Source organism: Scyliorhinus torazame, chromosome 5, assembly GCF_047496885.1.
Source record: "Scyliorhinus torazame isolate Kashiwa2021f chromosome 5, sScyTor2.1, whole genome shotgun sequence".
In the NCBI taxonomy this organism is placed as follows: Eukaryota; Metazoa; Chordata; class Chondrichthyes; order Carcharhiniformes; family Scyliorhinidae; genus Scyliorhinus; species Scyliorhinus torazame.
The window spans coordinates 117,662,865-117,683,255 of record NC_092711.1 but is presented as its reverse complement, the minus strand read 5'-3'; the positions used below and the strand labels follow the sequence as shown (position 1 = coordinate 117,683,255).

Below are 20,391 nucleotides of genomic sequence, written 5' to 3'. Positions count from 1 at the left end.
GAAATCTGCCTTTGTGCTCAATCTTCTTCCCCTCAAACTGCATGTCCAATTCAATCATATTATGATTGCTATTACCTGGGGATGCCTTCACAATGAGGTTATCAATTAATCCTTGTTGCACAACACCCAGTCTGGTAGAACCTGCCCTCTGGTTGGCTCCAAAATGTGTTGATTGTAGAAACTATCGCAAAACATTCTGTGAACTCCTCACCTATGCTATCTTTGACCACCTGATTTTTCCAGTTTATATGTAGACTAAAATCCCCTTTGATTATCGCTGTACCTTTTCTGACAAACTCCCATTATCTCTTCCTTTACACTCTGTCCTACTGTGTACTTACAATTAAATTCTTGCCTTTAGCATTTTTCATCTCAAACCAAACCACTCCGACATCCTAGTTTCCTGAAATTAGGTCATCCCTGTCTAATGTGCTAACACCATCAACAATTCCACCTTTTCCTAGATTTCTGTCCTTCCTAAGTTTCACATATACTACAATATTCAGCTCACCACTACCTGAAGAAGGGAAATGAGGGATGGGCAATAAATGTTGGACTATCCAGCGACACCCACATGCCAAGAATGAATATTAAAAAATTCAGGTCTCAATCTATGTCTCTGCAATGGCCATCAGATCGTACTTACTTATTTCTATATGTGCTGTCAATTCATCAGTTTTGTTTCAAATGCTACTTGTGTTTTGATACACAGCCTTTAGTTTTGGCCTTTTATTATTTTTGTAGCATTTATCTGATGTAATTTTAAATATGTTCTCTCTGTCTCTTCCTGCCTCAATCTGTTTATCATTTCCCATATTCTTATCTTTCTCTCTGGTCTTACGCTTTGCTTTACCACATCTTCCACAATAAATCAGAAAAGACCCAACAATGGAACAGTCGGTAGCAGGACATCAACAGTCTCCTCCTATTTTAGAGAAATCAAGGACTGGAACACTGTCATTAACACAAAGCTAATTTAATTAATCTATATACAGAATATTAAACTTCAGCCGAGTCACAGGAATGATTATCATCAATTGAAACAAACTCCAACTGTCAGAATGAACATGGTTCAGTCCTGGATGTGATTAACAGCAGCAATAACAGATTCCAATCCCTATAATCGCTTGTGAACTCGCTGGTGTTTCTGCAGGGTGAATGAACGAGTGAATCCTTTCCCACACACAGAGCAGATAAATAATGTCTCCCTGGTGTGAATGCGCTAATGTTTCAGCCGCAGGGAATGCTGAGTGAATCCCTTCCCACACACGGAGCAGGTGAACGGCCTCTCTCCAGTGTGACTGCGCTGGTGAATCAGCAGATCCATTTTGCTTTTGAAGCTCTTCTCACAGTCGGAACATTTAAAAGGCCTCGCGTCAGACTGAACACGTTGGTGTGAGGTGAGTTGGGTGGACTGAGTGAATCCCTTCCCACACTCAGAGCAGGTGAACTGTCTCACCCCAGTGTGAATACGTTGGTGTCTCAGCAGGGTGGATGACTGAGCGAATCCCTTCCCACACACACAGCAGGTGAATGGTCTCTCCCCAGTGTGAACTCGCTGATGATCCAACAGTTTACATAACTGAGCGAATGTTACCCCACACTCAGGACAGGTGAATGGTTTCTCTCCAGTGTGAACTCACTGGTGCATCAGAAGTTTGGATAACTTGAGCAAATCCCTTCCTGCACTCAGTGCACGTGAATGGTTTCTCCCCTCTGTGAATTCGCTGGTGTGTCAAAAGGCTGGATAACTGAGTGAATTGCTTCCCACACTCTGAGCAAGTGAACGGCCTCTCCCCAGTGTGAACTCGCTGGTGTGTCAGAAGATTAAATTTGTTTTTAAAGCTCTTCTCACAATCGGAACATTTAAAAGGTCTCATGTCAGAGTGAACAAGTTGGTGTGCAGTCAGATGTGTTAGTCGAGTGAATCCCTTTCCACACTCGGAACAGGTGAATGGTCTCTCCCCGGTGTGACTGCGGTGATGAGTTTCCAGCTCAGAAGGGTAACTGAATCCCTTCCCACAATCCCCACATTTCCACGGTTTCTCAATGGTGCCGGCGTCCTTGTGTCTCCATTTTGGACGATCAGTTGATGCTTCTTCCACACACAGGACACGTGTACGGTTTCTCCTCGCCGTGAATGGTGCGTTTTTCAGGCTGTGCAACTGGTTAAAGCTCTTTTCACAGTCAGTTCACTGGAATACTCTCACTCAGGTGTGTATGTCTCGGTGCTTTTTCAGTCACACTGATGTTCGAAATCTTTTCCCACAGACAGAACAGACAAACATTTCTCCTTCCACATTCAAAAGCTGTTGACATTCAGATCCTGATGAATTGAGTGACTGTCAGATCTTGATGTATTATTTGAGTTTCCTGTCTGTCATCCATTCCTTGTAATCCTGTAGAATCAGTTTACACAGGTCAGAAATTCAGAACAGATAATTCTCGTCCCTGGGGAGTAATTGTTTCTCTCGTTTCCGAAAGCTGCAAATCCCAGTCCCACACTGCCCCTTCCCACAAACTCACCACAATGGTTTCAAGGTCCTTAATACGGAGTGGAGCTTTGAATTCCAGATTATCCCTTGAATTTAAATTCTACCATCTGCATTAACAAATCCATCAATGTGAGAGTAGGATAGAAATTGCCCCATTCTCTCCTCCTGCTCCAGGATCAGTAAAGTGAGTGAAAGATAATTTCTCCTGAAGAAATCCATTGCTGCATTTCCTTCCTGAAGCCACATTTGTCCACTGGGGCCTGGCACCGGGAGAAAGCTGCCATTGTGTTGGGTGTTGAGGCGGTGCGGCTAGTTTGTTATTGGGGGTGTTGAGGCCTCCACTGGGTGTTTGTGAAGCCTCCCCTCCCACCCACTGCCCCTAACGCTGCCTCCGCTTATCCGCCTCCTTGCCGCCTGAAGATGAGACAAACGAGCGTCGGTCCTTGGACATGAGCCGCACTGCGCATGCCCCACATCACAATGCCCAGGGAGTGATTGACGGGAGCTCCGGACCAATAGGAAGAGGGGGCGGAACTGGAGGACCGTGCGGAAGTGGATGGTCCTCCAACCAATCGGAGTGGGTGGGACCTCGACTGAAGCATGCGCAGTGCGGGTAATGGCGATGGAGAGAAACTTTTATCTCGGATTCACAAAGGGTAAGAGGAATATTGTGGAACGCGGGAGCGATGGATCTGGTTGGTGGGTGGAGAAGTTTTCTAAACATGTTGTACAAGGCCATACCTGGAAAAATCACTTCCTCGTTCGCCCGTTTCACGGAGCGGGGCCGCGAGGGCCCCGTGATCGGTTCGGGATAACGACCGCCATCTTTACTCGGGACAATGTGCAGTAGAGCGCATGTGCGGCCGCCATGTTTGTAGGGGGCAACATTTTCAGTTACTGGGAGAAGCTCATTCCACATTGCTCAGAATGGAGACAACTTGGCCAGCAAACTGCATTACTCTTTGTCCTCCCATTACAAGTAATGGGTACTTGACCTCCCATTACCCCGGTTTTCACAGACCCTGATATCTAATTGCTGATCAGAGTAGCAACAGAGAAGTAAAGAAACAAGCAAATTCTGCTCCATGGATCCCACTAACTCAACAGATGTCTGACCCCATGTGCGGCTCTGTTCAGTCACACGGAGACCCATGTCAGAAACTCACAACACTAGAGGTGGCAGGGTGGCGCAGTAGTTAGCACTGTTGCCAATGGCGCTGAGGATCTGGTATCGATGCCGGCTCCGGGTCACTGTCTGTGTGGAGTTTGCACATTCTTCCCGTGTATGCGTGAGTCTCACCTCCACAACCCAAAGATGTGCAGGGTAGGTGGATTGGTCACGCTAAATTGCCCTTTAATTGGAAAAAAATAATTTGGTACTCTAAATTTATTTTTTTCTAAAGAAAATCTTTTCCTACAGACAGAACAGACAAACATTTCTTCTTCCACATTCACGGGCCAATGATATTCAGGTCCTGATGAATGAAGTGACTCTTTTAAAATCTTGATGTGAAGTTTGATTAGTGTTTCCATCTGTAAATCCTCCCCTTGTAATATCCTGTCTAAGTAGTTTATAAAAGTCATCACTAGGGGCAGGCACAGTGGCTCAGTCATTAGCCGAGGATCCGGGTTTGATCCCGGCCCCGGGTCACTGTCCGAATGGCGTTTGCACATTCTCCCCGTGTCTGTGTGGGACTCACACCCACAATCCAAAAGATGTGCAGGGTAGGTGAATTGGCCTCGCTAACATTACGCCTCAATTGGGAGAAAGAAAATTGGGTAATCTTAAATTTTTTAAATTAAAAATAAACAAACGCCATCACTGTCAATCTAGGATAGAAATTCTTAACAGACAATTTTGGTTTCTCTGGAACATTTTTCCCCATCCCACACAGTCTCCCTCCTCCCTGGGCTGAAATCCAAACCCATCTCACCATTTCTTTCCTCCACTCCCAGTTTTCTCCCTCCCTCTCCTCTGCCTGGGTTCAGATCTCCAGCTCCTGTCTGCAGACTGACAATAAAATCAATGGGTTTTATTGGGGGTTTGGGGCCTCCAGTGGGTGTTTGTGAATCCTCCCTGCACAACTCCCAGGGTATCTTCCTCCCCTGAGATCAGAGTCCTCGTTGATGATTTGAGCCCAAACTGGAACCACATTAATTGGGAAAAAAATATGTTCATGTAGGTTCGCAGCTCCACAAAGTGTTTCCAACTCCTCCCACCCATCTCCTTAACAGGTTGACGCATTTATTTGTCTGACAAAAAGAATGGTCTCTGATCGCACCATGGTTGGCACTGCTGCCTCACGGCGCCAAGGACCCGTGTTCGATCCCGGCCCTGAGTCACTGTCCGTGTGGAGTTTGCACATTCTCCCCGTGTCTGCATGCGTCTCACCCCCACAACCCAAAGATGTGCAGGGTAGGTGGATTGGACACGCTAAATTGCATATTAATTGGAAAAAAATATTTGGTCACTCGAAATTTATTTCAAAAAAAGATTGTCTCTTTCCTAATGTTCACAATTAAAGGGGTGGGTTCCCCAGGAGATGGCTGACATTTCAGGGCAATTAAATTAATAATGGACAGAGATATGGCTAGTGTTGTTATATTGTACAGATTAGATATATTATTTACCGTTCTGTAATAAAGTAAATTTATTCTTATTTCTCGCCTTGTAATATAAGACTGTAGCTACATTATAGATTTCCAGTCATCTCTTCCCTCAGAGGGTTGTTAGTCTTTGGATTTCTCTTCCACAGGGACCAGTTGTATCTGGGGGTCATTGAATATATTGAAGCACAAGTTTGACAGATATTTTATTGACAATGGAGTTCAGGGTTATGGGGAACAGGTAGGAAAATAGAGAGAAAGCTGAGATGAGGGGGGATCTCTTCATTCGAGGATGTGGTGAAGCTTTGGAATTCTCTACCCCAGAGGAATGTGGAGCCTCAGTCATCAGGTATGTCTAAGACAAATATTGATAGGTTTCTAGATATTGAAGATATCGATGATCGTGTGGGAAATGGTGTTGAGGTAGATCGGCCAAGGTTGAATGGTTGAGCAGACTCGGTGGGCCGAATGGCCTACTCTTGCTCCTGTTATAATCTCTGTGTCCTGGTCAGGAAGCAGTGAGCTGAGCTTGGATCTGTCGATCAACATGAATCAGCACCTTCAGGAGAAATGGGAGGGTAAATATTAGATACAGCAGAGTGAGAATGGAGGGAGAGTGTGTGGGATGGAGATTTACAGACTCTGGAGAACAAGATGTTCGGAATGGACTTTCGAATTAAATACTAATTTGATGTCAATTATCCAATAGAAGTCACTGATACATAAAGGGGTTACAGGTGGCACTATTTGTTCATGGAGATTTGTGTGTGACGTTGGATCAAAGAAACAAAGGTGTTTGTGGAGAAGCAGAGCTGTTGCCTCCTTTATTCCACAGCAACGGGCAGCACGGTAACACAAGTGGATAGCATTGTGGCTTCACAGTGCCAGGGTCTCCGGTTCGATTCCCCACTGGGTCACTGTCTCTGCGGAGCCTGCATGTTCTCCCCGTGTCTGCGTGGGTTTCCTCCGGGTGCTCCGGTTTCCTCCCACGGTCCAAAGATGTGCAGGTTTGGTGGATTGGCAATGATAAATTGCCCTTAGTGTCCAAAAAAGTTAGGTGGGGTTACGGGGAGAGGGTGAAGGTGTGGGCTTGGGTAGGGTGCTCTTTCCCAGGGCCAGTGCGGACCCGATGGGCGGAATGGCCTCCTTCTGCACTGTAAATTCTATGATCTAATTGCCCTTGAGGGCTAGTAAGAGTCAACCACATTGCTGTGGGTCTGGAGTCACGTGTAGGCCAGACTGGGTAAGGACGGCAGATTTCCCTCCCTGAAAGACATTAGTGCACCAGATGGTTTTGTAGACTTTTAATTCCAGATATTTTATTCCATCACCTGAGATGGTGGGATTCAAATCCAAGTCCCCAGATCATTATCCTGGTTCTCTGGGTTATGAGTCCAGCGACGATACCACTGCATCACCGCCTCCCCACTGTGTAACTGGTTAAAGCTCTTTCCACAGTCAGTTCACTGGAACACTCTCACTCGGGTGTGTGTTGTGTGGGTCTCGGTGCTTTTCCAGTCACACTGATGTTTGAAATCTTTTCTCACAGACAGAGCAGACAAACATTTCTCCTTCCACATTCGAAGGATGATATTCAGGTCCTGATGAATCAACTGATTTCTGTACGATCTTGATGCAATGTTTCGTCTGAATTTCCCGAATACAAATCTTCTATTGTCCTGTAAAGGGAGTTTACAAAATCATCACTGTCAGGATAGGATAGATATTCACAATGCATAGTGCTCGTTTCTATGGAATATTCCTTCCTCTCCCATTCCCAAAACCTGTATATCTGCATCTCACACTCTCCCTCCATTCTCTCTGCTTTGCCTGATACATACCGTCCCAATTCTTCTGAATGACAATTCATGCTGATGAACATATCCATGTTCACTAATTCCTGTGCAGGGCAAAGAGACCTGAAAAGGATCAGATAGGCTGCGAGCCATGTACACGTATATATTACTGGATTAAAAATGTGAGTAATATACACTGCATCACTCGGTGAGGTGATGGCATATTGGTAATGTCACATGACTAGTAATCCAAACCCCGAGTAAATCTCTGGGAACTGGGGTTTGAATCAAAGAACAAAGAAATGTACAGCACAGGAACAGGCCCTTCTTCCCTCCAAGCCCGTGCCGAACATGCTGCCCGACTAAACTACAATCTTCTACACTTCCTGTGTCCGTATCCCTCTATTCCCATCATATTCATGTATTTGTCAAGATGCCCCTTAAATGTCACTATCGTCCCTGCTTCCACCACCTCCTCCGGTAGCGGATTCCAGGCACCCACTACCCTCTGTGTAAAAAGCTTGCCTCGTACATCTACTCTAAACCTTGCCCCTCTCACCTTAAACCTATGCCCCCTAGTAATTGACCCCTCTACCCTGGGAAAAAGCCTCTGACTATCCACTCTGTCTATGCCCCTCATAATTTTGTAGACCTCTATCAGGTCACCCCTCAACCTCCGTCGTTCCAGTGAGAACAAACCGAGTTTATTCAACCGCTCCTCATAGCTAATGTCTAGCATACTAGGCAAGATTCTGGTAAATCTCTTCTGCACCCTCTCTAAAGCCTCACCATCCTTCTGGTAGTGTGGCGACCAGAATTGAACACTATACTCCAAGTGTGGCCTAACTAAAGTTCTATACAGCTGCAACATGACTTGCCAATTGTTATATTCAATGCCCTGGCCAATAAAGGCAAGCATGCCGTATGCCTTCTTGACTACCTTCTCCACCTGTGTTGCCCTTTTCAGTGACCTGTGGACCTGTACTCCTAGATCTCTCTGACTTTCAATACTCTTGAGGGTTCTACCATTCACTGTGTATTCCCTACCTGCATTAGACCTTCCAAAATGCATTACCTCACATTTGTCCGGATTAAACTCCATCTGCCATCTCTCCGCCCAAGTCTCCAAACAATCTAAATCCTGCTGTATCCTCTGACAGTCCTCATCGCTATCCGCAATTCCACTAACCTTTGTGTCGTCTGCAAACTTACTAATCAGATCAGTTACATTTTCCTCCAAATCATTTATATATACTACAAAGAGCAAAGGTCCCAGCACTGATCCCTGAGGAACACCACTGGTCACAGCCCTCCAATTAGAAAAGCATCCTTCCATTGCTACTCTGCCTTCTATGACCTAGCCAGTTCTGTATCCACCTTGCCAGCTCACCCCTGATCCCGTGTGACTTCACCTTTTGTACTAGTCTACCATGAGGGACCTTGTCAAAGGCCTTACTGAAGTCCATATAGACAACATCCACTGCCCTACCTGCATGAATCATCTTTGTGACCTCCTCGATAAACTCTATCAAGTTAGTGAGACACGACCTCCCCTTCACAAAACCATGCTGCCTCTCACTAATACGTCCATTTGCTTCCAAATGGGAGTAGATCCTGTCTCGAAGAATTCTCTCCAGTAATTTCCCTACCACTGAAGTAAGGCTCACCGGCCTGTAGTTCCCTGGATTATCCTTGCTACCCTTCTTAAACAGAGGAACAACATTGGCTAGTCTCCAGTCCTCCGGGACATCACCTGAAGACAGTGAGGATGAGTGAGGAATCCCACTATGGCAGATGGTGACATTTGAATTAAATAAAAATCTGGAATTAGAAGTCGAATGGTGACCATGAAAACGTTGTCAATTGTTGCAAAAATCCATCTGGGTCACTAATGTCCTTTAGAGAAGGAAATCTGCCTTCCTTACCTGGTCTGGCCTACATGTGACTTCCATAGAAAATAGAAGCAGGAGTAGGCCATTCGAGCCTGCTCCGCCATTCATTATGATCATGGCTGATCAGCAAGTTCAATACCCTGATCCAACCTTTGGACTGTGGAAGGAAACCGGAGCACCCGGCGGAAACCCACGCAGACACGGGGAGAAGGTGCAAACTCCACACCCACAGCCACCCAAGGTTGAAATTGAACCTGAGTCCCTGGCACTGTGAGACAGCAGTGATAACCACTGTGCTACACTAACAGTCGACTCTGGTGGGATTTGATCCCACAACCTTTGACTTCCTTACTTCCCATTAAGTAGAAGTCCAACACATTATCCTTTGCACCACAGAGCCGTACATATCCTTTAATCCCTTTAGCCCCAAGAGCTTTAATCTAACTCCTTCTTCAAATTGCACAATGTTTTGTCCTCAACGACTTTCTATGGTAATGAATTCCACAGGCTCATCACTGTCACCTCAATCTTAAAAGTTTTACCCCCTGACTTCCGGGTGCGGCGATGACCAGCTGAGTCGCACGTTTCGGCAGCTCCCTGTGAAACGGACTTTTGGGCTCTTGATAGGAGCCCCAACGGCAATTTTAACGGCTGAAAACACCGTGCGGTAAACCAGAAGGGTGTTCCCCCTGGACACGGATGGAAAAAGGAGAGGAAAGTGGCCGGATTGCAGCGGATCCTTTGGAACAACGGCAAGGAAGGCAAGCAGAAACCAAGATGGCGTCGGAAGGTGGCAGTTTCATATGGGGCCCTGAACAACAAGAGTTTTTGAAACGCTGCGTGGAGGAGATAAAAAAGGAAATGAAGAAAGAGTTGTTGGCCCCGATATTACAGGCGATTGAAGGGCTGAAAGAGGAACAAAAGACCCAGGAGCAGGAGCTTCGGGTCGTGAAGGCGAAAGCAGCAGAGAATGAAAACGACATACAGGGCCTGGTGGTGAAGTCGGAGATACAGGAGGCACACCAGAAACGATCTGTGGAGAGGTTGGAGGCACTGGAAAATAACGCAAGGAGGAACAACTTGAGGATTCTTGCCTTCCTGAAGGTGTGGAGGGGGCGGACGTCGGGGCATATGTGAGCACGATGCTGCACTCGTTAATGGGAGTGGAGGCCCCGACGGGTCCGTTGGAGGTGGAGGGAGCATACCGAGTTATGGTGCGAGGACCGAGAGCAGGAGAAGCTCCCAGAGCCATAGTGGTGAGATTTCTCCGTTTTAAGGATAGAGAAATGGTCCTTAGATGGGCGAAGAAAACTCGGTGTAGTAAATGGGAGAACGCGGTGATCTGCGTCTATCAAGATTGGAGTGCGGAGGTGGCGAGAAGGAGGGCGAGCTTTAATCGGGCCAAAGCGGTACTTCACAAAAAAAAGATAAAGTTTGGAATGCTGCAACCGGCAAGACTGTGGGTCACATATCAAGGGAGGCACCACTACTTTGAGACGGCGGATGAAGCGTGGACTTTTATTGTAGAAGAAAAATTGGAATGATTGGACTACGAAAATGAACGTTTGGACAAAGTGGTGGGACGAGTGGGGGGGGGGGGGGGGGCGAAGAGGGATTGTATGATTAATCCTGCGGTATGGTAACTTTTCTTTCTCCCACAGGTGGTGATGGGGGGAGGTGGGGAGGGAGAGGAGATGGGGCGTTGGCCATGGGAGGCGGGGCCGAGGGAGAGGCGCGGGCTTGGTTCCCGCGCTATGATAATTATGGCGGGAATAGAGAAGCAGGAAGGAGGGGGCGCCGCACGGGGCGAGCCGTGATCACCGGGGGAAGCCGAGGTCAGCCAGAGTTTGCTGACTTCTGGGAGCAACATGGGGGGAGTAATTACGCTAGCGGGGGGTCTAGCGGGGGGGGGGGGGGAATTACTGGGTTGCTGCTGCTGGGGAAAGGGGAGAGTGGGTACGGGAAAGGATGGGCGGGGGGGCACCATCTGGGAGAAATACAGCCGCGTGGGAACTGGGCGAGAAGCTGGAAAAAGATGATGGCTAACCGGCAAGGGTGGGTGGTGGGAAGCCCCCCAACTCGGCTGATCACGTGGAACGTGAGGGGGCTTAACGGGCCGATAAAGAGGGCACGAGTACTCGCACACCTTAAGAAACTTAAAGCAGATGTGGTCATGTTACAGGAAACGCACCTGAAACTGATAGATCAGGTTAGGTTGCGCAAAGGATGGGTAGGGCAGGTGTTCCATTCGGGGCTGGATGCGAAAAACAGGGGGGTGGCTATATTAGTGGGGAAGCGGGTAATGTTCGAGGCAAAGACTATAGTGGCGGATAACGGGGGCAGATACGTGATGGTGAGTGGCAAATTACAGGGAGAGATGGTGGTGTTGGTAAACGTGTATGCCCCGAATTGGGACGATGCCAATTTTATGAGGCGAATGCTAGGACGCATCCCAGACCTAGAGACCGGAAAGCTGATAATGGGGGGAGACTTTAACACGGTGTTGGAACCAAGGCTGGATAGGTCGAAGTCCAGGACTGGTAGGAGGCCGGCAGCAGCCAAGGTGCTTAAGGATTTTATGGAGCAGATGGGAGGGGTGGACCCGTGGAGATTCAGTAGACCTAGGAGTAAGGAGTTCTCGTTTTTCTCCTATGTCCATAAAGTCTATTCACACATAGACTTTTTTGTGTTGGGTAGGGCATTGATCCCGAGGGTGAGGGGAACGGAATATACGGCTATAGTCATTTCAGATCATGCCCCACACTGGGTAGACTTGGAGATAGGGGAGGAAACAAGAGGGCGTCCACCCTGGAGAATGGATATGGGACTAATGGCGGATGAGGGGGTGTGCTTAAGGGTGAGGGGATGCATTGAAAAGTACTTGGAACTCAATGACAATGGGGAGGTTCAGGTGGGAGTGGTCTGGGAGGCGTTGAAGGCGGTGGTTAGGGGGGAGCTGATATCAATAAGGACACATAAAGGGAAGCAGGAGAGTAAGGAACGGGAGCGGTTGTTGCAAGAACTTTTGAGGGTGGACAGACAGTATGCGGAAGCACCGGAGGAGGGACTGTATAGGGAAAGGCAAAGGCTGCATGTGGAATTTGACTTGCTGACCACAGGCACTGCAGAGGCACAATGGAGGAAGGCGCAGGGTGTACAGTATGAATATGGAGAGACGGCGAGCAGATTGCTGGCACACCAATTGAGGAAAAGGGGAGCAGCGAGGGAAATAGGGGGGGTGAGAGACGAAGATGGAGAGACGGAGCGGGGAGCGGAGAGAGTGAATGAAGTGTTTAAGACATTTTATAAAAAATTGTATGAAGCTCAACCCCCGGATGGGAGGGAGAGAATGATGGAGTTTTTGGATCGGCTGGAAATTCCCAAGGTGGAAGAGCAGGAAAGGATGGGATTGGGAGCACAGATCACGGTAGAAGAAGTGGTGAAAGGAATTAGGAACATGCAGACGGGAAAGGCCCCGGGACCGGACGGATTCCCAGTTGAATTTTACAGAAAATATTTGGACTTGCTCGCCCCGCTACTGACGAGGACCTTCAACGAGGCAAAGGAAAGGGGACAACTGCCCCCGACTATGTCAGAAGCAACGATATCGCTTCTTTTAAAGAAGGAAAAGGATCCACTACAATGCGGGTCCTACAGACCAATCTCCCTCCTCAATGTAGATGCCAAGGTCTTGGCCAAGGTAATGGCAATGAGAATAGAGGAATGTGTCCCGGGGGTGGTTCATGAGGACCAAACTGGGTTTGTGAAGGGGAGACAGCTGAACACGAACATACGGAGGTTGTTAGGGGTAATGATGATGGCCCCACTAGAGGGTGAAACGGAGATAGTAGTGGCGATGGATGCCGAGAAAGCATTTGATAAAGTGGAGTGGGATTATCTGTGGGAGGTATTGAGGAGATTTGGGTTCGGAGAGGGGTATGTTAGATGGGTGCAGCTGTTGTATAGGGCCCCAGTGGCGAGTGTGGTCACGAATGGACGGGGATCGGCATATTTTCGGCTCCATAGAGGGACAAGGCAGGGATGTCCTCTGTCCCCATTCCTGTTTGCACTGGCGATTGAGCCCCTGGCGATAGCGCTGAGAGGTTCCAAGGGATGGAGGGGAATACTTAGGGGAGGAGAAGAACACCGGGTATCTTTATATGCGGATGATCTGCTACTATATGTGGCGGATCCAGCGGAGGGGATGCCAGAAATAATGCGGATACTTGGGGAGTTTGGGGATTTTTCAGGGTATAAATTGAACATGGGAAAGAGTGAGCTGTTTGTGGTGCATCCAGGGGAGCAGAGTAGAGAAATAGAAGACCTACCGTTGAGGAAGGTAACAAGAGACTTTCGTTACCTGGGGATCCAGATAGCTAAGAATTGGGGCACATTGCACAGGCTAAATTTGACGCGGTTGGTGGAACAGATGGAGGAAGATTTCAAGAGATGGGATATGGTAGCATTGTCAATGGCAGGGAGGGTGCAGGCAGTTAAGATGGTGGTCCTCCCGAGATTCCTTTTTGTGTTTCAGTGTCTCCCTGTGGTGATCACGAAGGCTTTTTTCAAAAGGATAGAAAAGAGTATTATGGGTTTTGTTTGGGCCGGGAAGACTCCGAGAGTGAGGAAGGGATTCTTACAGCGTAGTAGGGATAGGGGGGGGCTGGCACTACCGAGCCTAAGTGAGTATTATTGGGCCGCTAATATTTCAATGGTGAGTAAGTGGATGGGAGAGGAGGAAGGAGCGGCGTGGAAGAGATTAGAGAGGGCGTCCTGTAGGGGGACCAGCCTGCAGGCTATGGTGACAGCCCCATTGCCGTTCTCACCAAGGAACTATACCACGAGTCCGGTGGTGGTAGCTACACTGAAGATTTGGGGACAGTGGAGACGACATAGGGGAAAGACCGGAGCACTGGGGGGGTCCCCGATAAGAAACAACCATAGGTTTGCCCCGGGGGGAATGGATGGGGGATATGGAATGTGGCAAAGAGCAGGTATAACGCAATTGAAAGATCTATTTGTGGATGGGAAGTTTGCGAGTCTGGGAGCGCTGACCGAGAAATATGGGTTGCCCCAAGGGAATGCATTCAGGTACATGCAATTGAGGGCTTTTGCGAGGCAGCAGGTGAGGGAATTCCCGCAGCTCCCGACACAAGAGGTGCAGGACAGAGTCATCTCAAAGAAATGGGTGGGGGACGGTAAGGTGTCGGATATGTATAGGGAAATGAGAGACGAAGGGGAGACTATGATGGACGAACTAAAAGGGAAATGGGAAGAAGAGCTAGGGGAGGAGATTGAGGAGGGGATGTGGGCAGATGCCCTAAACAGGGTAAACTCGTCGTCCTCGTGCGCCAGGCTAAGCCTGATTCAGTTTAAGGTATTACACAGGGCACATATGACTGGAACACGGCTCAGTAAATTTTTTGGGGTGGAGGATAGGTGTGCGAGGTGCTCGAGAAGCCCAGCGAATCATACCCATATGTTTTGGTCATGCCCGGCACTACAGGGGTTTTGGATGGGGGTGACAAAGGTGCTTTCGAAAGTAGTAGGAGTCCGGGTCGAACCAAGCTGTGGGTTGGCTATATTTGGGGTTGCACAAGAGCCGGGAGTGCAGGAGGCGAAAGAGGCCGATGTTTTGGCCTTTGCGTCCCTAGTAGCCCGGCGCAGAATATTGCTAATGTGGAAAGAAGCCAAGCCCCCGGGGGTGGAGACCTGGATAAATGATATGGCGGGGTTCATAAAGTTAGAGCGGATTAAGTTCGTCCTAAGGGGGTCGGCTCAAGGGTTTACTAGGCGGTGGCAACCGTTCGTCGAATATCTTGCGGAAAGATAGATAGGGGAGAACAAAGAAGGCAGCAGCAGCGGCCCAGGACTTGGGGGGGGGGGGGGGGGGTGGGTGGAGGGATGGGGGGGGGTGTGGCCTGAGACAAGGCAGTTGCCAATTAGGGCTAGTTTTTATTTTTTGTTATTTAATATTTATTTATTTGTTGTTGTTTTTGTTTAAATTTAAAAAAGGTCATTATTATCTGTATTGTTACAATGTTGTGTAAAGGATGCACAATGTACTGTGTTGGTTGACCAAAAATTTTCAATAAAATATTATTTAAAAAAAAAAAAAAAAAAAGTTTTACCCCTTATCCTCAAGATATGACCCCCTAGTTGTGCACTCTCCCACCATTGGGAACATTCTTTATGAATCTACTCTGTCCACTCCTGTTAGAAATTTATACGTTTCTATGAGCTCCTCTCATTAAAAAAAAATAGAGAAGCAGAATTAGGCCATTCATCCCATCCAGTTTGCTCTGCCATTCGATCCTGGCTGATATGTTTCTCATCCCCATTCTCCTGCCTTCTCCTATAACACCTGAGCCCCTTATTAATCAAGAACCTCTATATCTCTGTCTTAAAAAGACTCAGACTGGCATGGCCTGGTGGCACGTGGCCATCAATTAATTTCCTTTCCCCCTAGAGAAATCAAGGACAGTGTGTTTGAGACAAAGCTGATTTATTTCACAAACAACAAGATATTAAACTCTAGTCCAGCTCAGTGACAGAGATTCGAAATAAACCCCAATTGTCAGAATGAAGATGGTTCAGTTCTGGGTGTGATTAACAGTGACAGTAACAGCAGAATCAACACTTTTAAGATGAACAGAGGGTAAATATAAATTCCTTCCGTTGGTTTGACAGTTCAGGAATCGTCAGTGGCATCTTATGATGTGGAGAAATTAGCTCAACAATCCTATGAACTAAAATTTAGTCTGGCCTGGTGTCACCAAGCTGAAATCCAGTCTTTCTCTGACACATTATTCTTAATGACATAGCTGACAGGTAAAGAGTGAAAAGTCAACTGTTTAGCATTACGGGGAAGAGGTAAGTTTGTAGATGTTCTACAGTGTTACAGACTGGCTCATTGGATCTTATTCTGTCCCATCTAACATTCAGCTAACAGTAAAATGACTAAAATACTGCAACATACAGGCATTTGGGGACAACGGTGAGTTTGCTGCTCAGATTAGTTAAAGTCTCCATATTGTAAAATGGATCTAGAAGGACTGGAGAAGGTGCAGGAAAAGATATTTGAATTATGCCTGAACTGGCAGGTTGTACCCAGCAAGAAAGATGGGACAGGGTGTAAACCTTTTCTCTGGAAAAGGGAATGAAGGATGACCTGATCCTGTAAGATTATGAAAAGGTTTGATATGATAGACAAGTGGAGGATGTTTCCACTGGATTAGAATAAATATGAGTTAGTCATTAATTAATCTAATGTGCAGTTCAGGAGCAGTTCAGAGGGAGCTCACTCGCACACTTCATGTGTCCAAAAGGATTTCCGCAGTTTTCCCACTGGTTAACACTCCAACTTTAAAAGCCCCAAACCATTTGATCCGATTTCAGCACATTGTTATTGACGAGGGGCAGTTTAACTGTTCTGTCCAGGAGGACAAAATTCACTGTTCACCTGAACCTGCTCAGACCCCAACACGTTAACATCTCACTGTCCGTGTTTGGTCTGTTGTCAATCACACCCAGGACAGAACTATGGTGGAGGGCCTGTACTATTTAGGTGCCCTATTAATTTATTTAATACATTTGTTACCTTGGCACAATGGTACCAATCGGAACAGGTTTGCAAAGCATAATTACTATCAGGAATATCGATTTCAATGGCGGGGTTATTACCCGTCATGCATTGCGGCGGATAATGTGCACTATCCACATTACAGAAGCTCCTCGCACATGCGCAGAGTCCAGCTATGACTGGAGCATGCGCCAATCGGGCTGTGACTCGTGCATGCGCAGTTCAGGTTGTTGCTGACGGTGCGAGGAGCGGGGAAGAAGCAATCGAGCGACTTTCAGGAATGGAGCCGGTGGGTGGCTGGGGAGCGATAGAAGCTGCGGAGTGAGCCGGGAGGCTTCATAAATACCCCGTGGAGGCTTCAACTCCCGAGTAAAATGTTAACGGTCCCGACTTAAACAGCACCGAACAGAGTGAGAGCTGAGCGGTGACAGGCCCGGGTTACCGGCCGCCATCTTTACAGAGGACAAGGAGCCGCAGGGCGCATGCGCTGCGAGCCGGGATCCGATGCCAACTCTCCCGGATTGACTGACTGGAGTCTCCGGGATTTTATTTTATTCGGAGTCACTGGCTGGGCCAACATTTATTGCCCATCCCTAATTTCCTTTGAACTGATTGACTTGCTCGGCCATCTCGGAGGGCATTTAAAGAGTCAACCACATTGATGTGGGTTGGAATCGTGTCGGCCAGGCAAGGATGGCAGATTTACTTTTCTGTTCATTCACGGGATGTGGGTGTCGCTGGCTGGGCCAGCATTCACTGCCCAGCACTAATTGCCCTTGAACTGAGGGCATCTCAGAGAGCATTTTAAGGGTCAACCAGTGAACTGTGAATCTGGAATCACATGTAGGCCAGACCAGGTAAGGATAGAAGATTTCCTTCACTGAAGGACGTGAGTGAACCAGATGGGTCTTTGCAACAATCGACAATGGTTTCATGGTCATCAGTAAACTTTCAATGAATTCAAATTTTACCTTCTGCCTTGGTGAGATTGAGGCCTGGGTGTATGGAAAGTGATTTGGACAGTAAAAGCGATTTTTGCGACGCTGAAAAAAATAGTCGGCCCCTCGAGCCTGCTCCTTGCAGATAAACTAGGAGTCGGCCCATCGAGCCTGCTCCTTGCAGATAAACTAGGAGTCGGCTCCTCGAGCCTGCTCCTTGCATATAAACTAGGAGTCGGCCCATCGAGCCTGCTCCTTGCATATAAACTAGGAGTCGCCCCCTTGAGCCTGCTCCTTGCATGTAAACTAGGAGTCGCCCCCTTGAGCCTGCTCCTTGCATATAAACTAGGAGTCGGCCCATCGAGCCCCTCAGGCCTGCTCCACTATTCAATAAGATTGCGGCTCATCTAATTTTCAAAAAAAAAATTTTGATTACCTGTTTCTTTTATTTTCCATTTTCTTTTCCCAATTAAGAGACAATTTATCAAGGCCAATTCACTTAACTTGTTCTTCTTTGGACTGTTGGAGGGAACCTGAGCACCGGGTGGAACCCCACGCAGACACGGTAGCACGGTAGCATTGTGGATAGCACAATTGCTTCACAGCTCCAGGGTCCCAGGTTCGATTCCGGCTTGGGTCACTGTCTGTGCGGAGTCTACACATCCTCCCCGTGTGTGCGTGGGTTTCCTCCGGGTGCTCCGGTTTCCTCCCACAGTTCAAAGATGTGCAGGTTAGGTGGATTGGCCATGCTAAATTGCCCTTGGTGTCCAAAATTGCCCTTAGTGTTGAGTGTGGTTACTGGGTTATGGGGATAGGGTGGAGGTTTGACCTTGGGTACGGTGCTCTTTCTAACAGCAGGTGCAGACTCGATTGGCCAAATGGCCTCCTTCTGCACTGTAAATTCTATGATAATCTATGATTCTATGATAATCTATGACACGGGGAGAAAGTGCAAACTCCACATAGACAGTCACCAAGGCCGGAATTGAATCCGGGTCCCTGGCACTGTGAGGCAGCAGTGCTAGCCTCTATGCCAGCGTGAGCATATTTTTAGTCTCAATATTACTTTTTATGAAGCTCAAGATCGCATTTGCTTTGCCAACTACTCTCTTACTATGTCTTGTAGATATACAAAATCCCTCTTCACCTCTTTCTCCTACCAAAGAGGCCAGTTAGGTTTTTATGATAATTCAGCAGTTTTCATGGCCCCTTTCCCTTGTTCCGGCCCCACAAATGATCAGATTGATTCAGCTCAATTTCGCAACCTGTTTTTGTGGATTCTCTCTCACTCCCTATTTTCTGTTTTCAATCAGTTTCACAGGGTGTTCGAAGGGGAGGCTTCAAAGTCCGGAAACCCAAACCAAGCATCACATCAGGATCTGACAGAGTCCTCAATTTATCATATCTTGAATATCGTGGGATTTTGAACATGGAAGGCAAAAGCATTGTTCACAGTGGGGAGAAACCGTACACGTGTTGTGTGAGTGGCAGAGGATTCACTCGATCATCAGGCCTCACAAGCCACAAATACAGTCACACTGAGGAGAAACCGTGGAAATGTGCGGACTGTGGGAAAGGATTCATTTCCCCATCTAAGCTGGAAACTCATCGACGCAGTCACACTGGAGAGAGACCATTCACCTGCTCCAAGTGTGGGAAGGGATTCACTCAGTCATCCTCACTGTCCACACACCAGCGAGTTCACTCCAGGGAGAGACCATTCACCTGCTCAGAGTGTGGGAAGGGATTTACTATTTCAGGCCACTTGCTGAGTCACCAGCGAGTTCACACTGATGAGAGACCGTTTCAATGTCCAGACTGCGGGAAGTGCTATAAAAGTTCTGGGGAACTGATGTGCCATCAACGTATTCACACTGACGAGAGACCATTCAGGTGCTCTCACTGCGGGACTGGGTTCAGGCGATCATCTGACCTCACTGTACATCAGCGAATTCACACAGGGGAGAGGCCATTCACCTGCACCAAGTGTGGGAAGGGATTCACTCAGTCATCCGATCTGCAGAAGCACCAGCGAATTCACACTGGGGAGAGGGCGTTTACCTGCTCCATGTGTGGGAAGGGATTTACGACATCATCCATCTTGCTGGCACACCAGCGAGTTCACACAAACAGGAAAACTTTTAAATGTCCACTCTGTGGGAAATGCTACAAAAGTTCTGAGAAACTGATGCACCATCGGTGTGTTCACACTGACGAGAGACCGTTCAGGTGCTCTCACTGTGGGACTGGGTTCAGGCGAACATCTCAACTTACTGCACACCAGCGAGTTCATACTGATGAGAGACCTTTTAAATGTCCAGACTGTGGGAAGTGCTTTAAAAGTTCTGGGGAACTGACCCGTCACCAACGTGTTCACACTGAGGAGAGACCATTCCGGTGCTCTCACTGTGGGACTGGGTTTGTGCGATCATCTCAACTCACTGTACATCAGCGAATTCACACTGGGGAGAGACCATTCACCTGCACCGAGTGTGGGAAGGGATTCACCACTTCATCCCACCTGCTGAGACACCAACGAGGCCACAAGTAACCACAGTTATTGGATTTTGCTGTTACTCACATCAGGACTGAACCATGTTCATTTGGGTCTCTTTCTGCTGATAACAAACTCCAGCCCATTTACAGGGGCTAATATTCTGGCTAAAAGTCAAATAAATTAGATTTGTGTTAAATATGCAGTGTGTTGAAACTTTTTAATATCTCTGACACAAGTTAGTTCCTTTTGAAGTACTCTCGCTCTCCCTGTCTCTTCCATCCTCACCTCCAACAAGGAGTTTGTGGAGCTTCTTTGTGACTGAGATTGAGTAAATCCGATCAGCTGCCGCTGCTGCTTCCCTCCTGTTGATCCCCAAATTTCTTTCTCTGTCAGTCTGGCCTCAATAAAAGTTGAGATGGATTCGCACGTAAAAAGAAGTTATTTATTTAGCTTGCAAGCTTGAATCATCTTACAGAAACGTAAGAGACATCCAGCCTCTTACACCCCAGAAAATGACTGAACTAAAAGACAAAGGGATCTCTGCAAAATCAATTCAAATGGTATCAAGTTTCACATACTCGACG

At 47.5% G+C, this 20,391-nt stretch overlaps 1 protein-coding gene and 1 long non-coding RNA gene across 2 annotated transcripts; one reads left to right on the top strand and one right to left on the bottom strand.

Annotated features, from left to right (window-relative positions):
• Window positions 1–960: 960 nt before the first annotated feature.
• Window positions 961–3,670, bottom strand: LOC140421735 (uncharacterized). The gene is made up of 2 exons (XR_011947050.1): window positions 3,237–3,670; window positions 961–2,399 (listed from the first exon to the last, which is right to left on the bottom strand). It is a non-coding gene; the product is annotated as an uncharacterized lncRNA (long non-coding RNA).
• Window positions 2,993–20,003, top strand: LOC140421686 (uncharacterized). Its single transcript, XM_072506487.1, has 2 exons — window positions 2,993–3,151; window positions 18,624–20,003. Exons 1-2 carry the CDS (start codon window positions 3,052–3,054, stop codon window positions 19,859–19,861), a joined length of 1,338 nt encoding a protein of 445 aa, XP_072362588.1. The 5' UTR covers window positions 2,993–3,051; the 3' UTR covers window positions 19,862–20,003.
• The last annotated feature ends 388 nt before the right edge of the window (window positions 20,004–20,391 follow it).

Bases quoted from the DNA above. Each gene is read 5' to 3' on its own strand.
- LOC140421686 (XM_072506487.1), top strand. From the start codon at position 3,052: ATGGTCCTCCAACCAATCGGAGTGGGTGGGACCTCGACTGAAGCATGC. The intron at 3,152-18,623 runs GTAAGAGGAATA...GTTTTCAATCAG, and splicing joins TTATCTCGGATTCACAAAGG to TTTCACAGGGTGTTCGAAGG.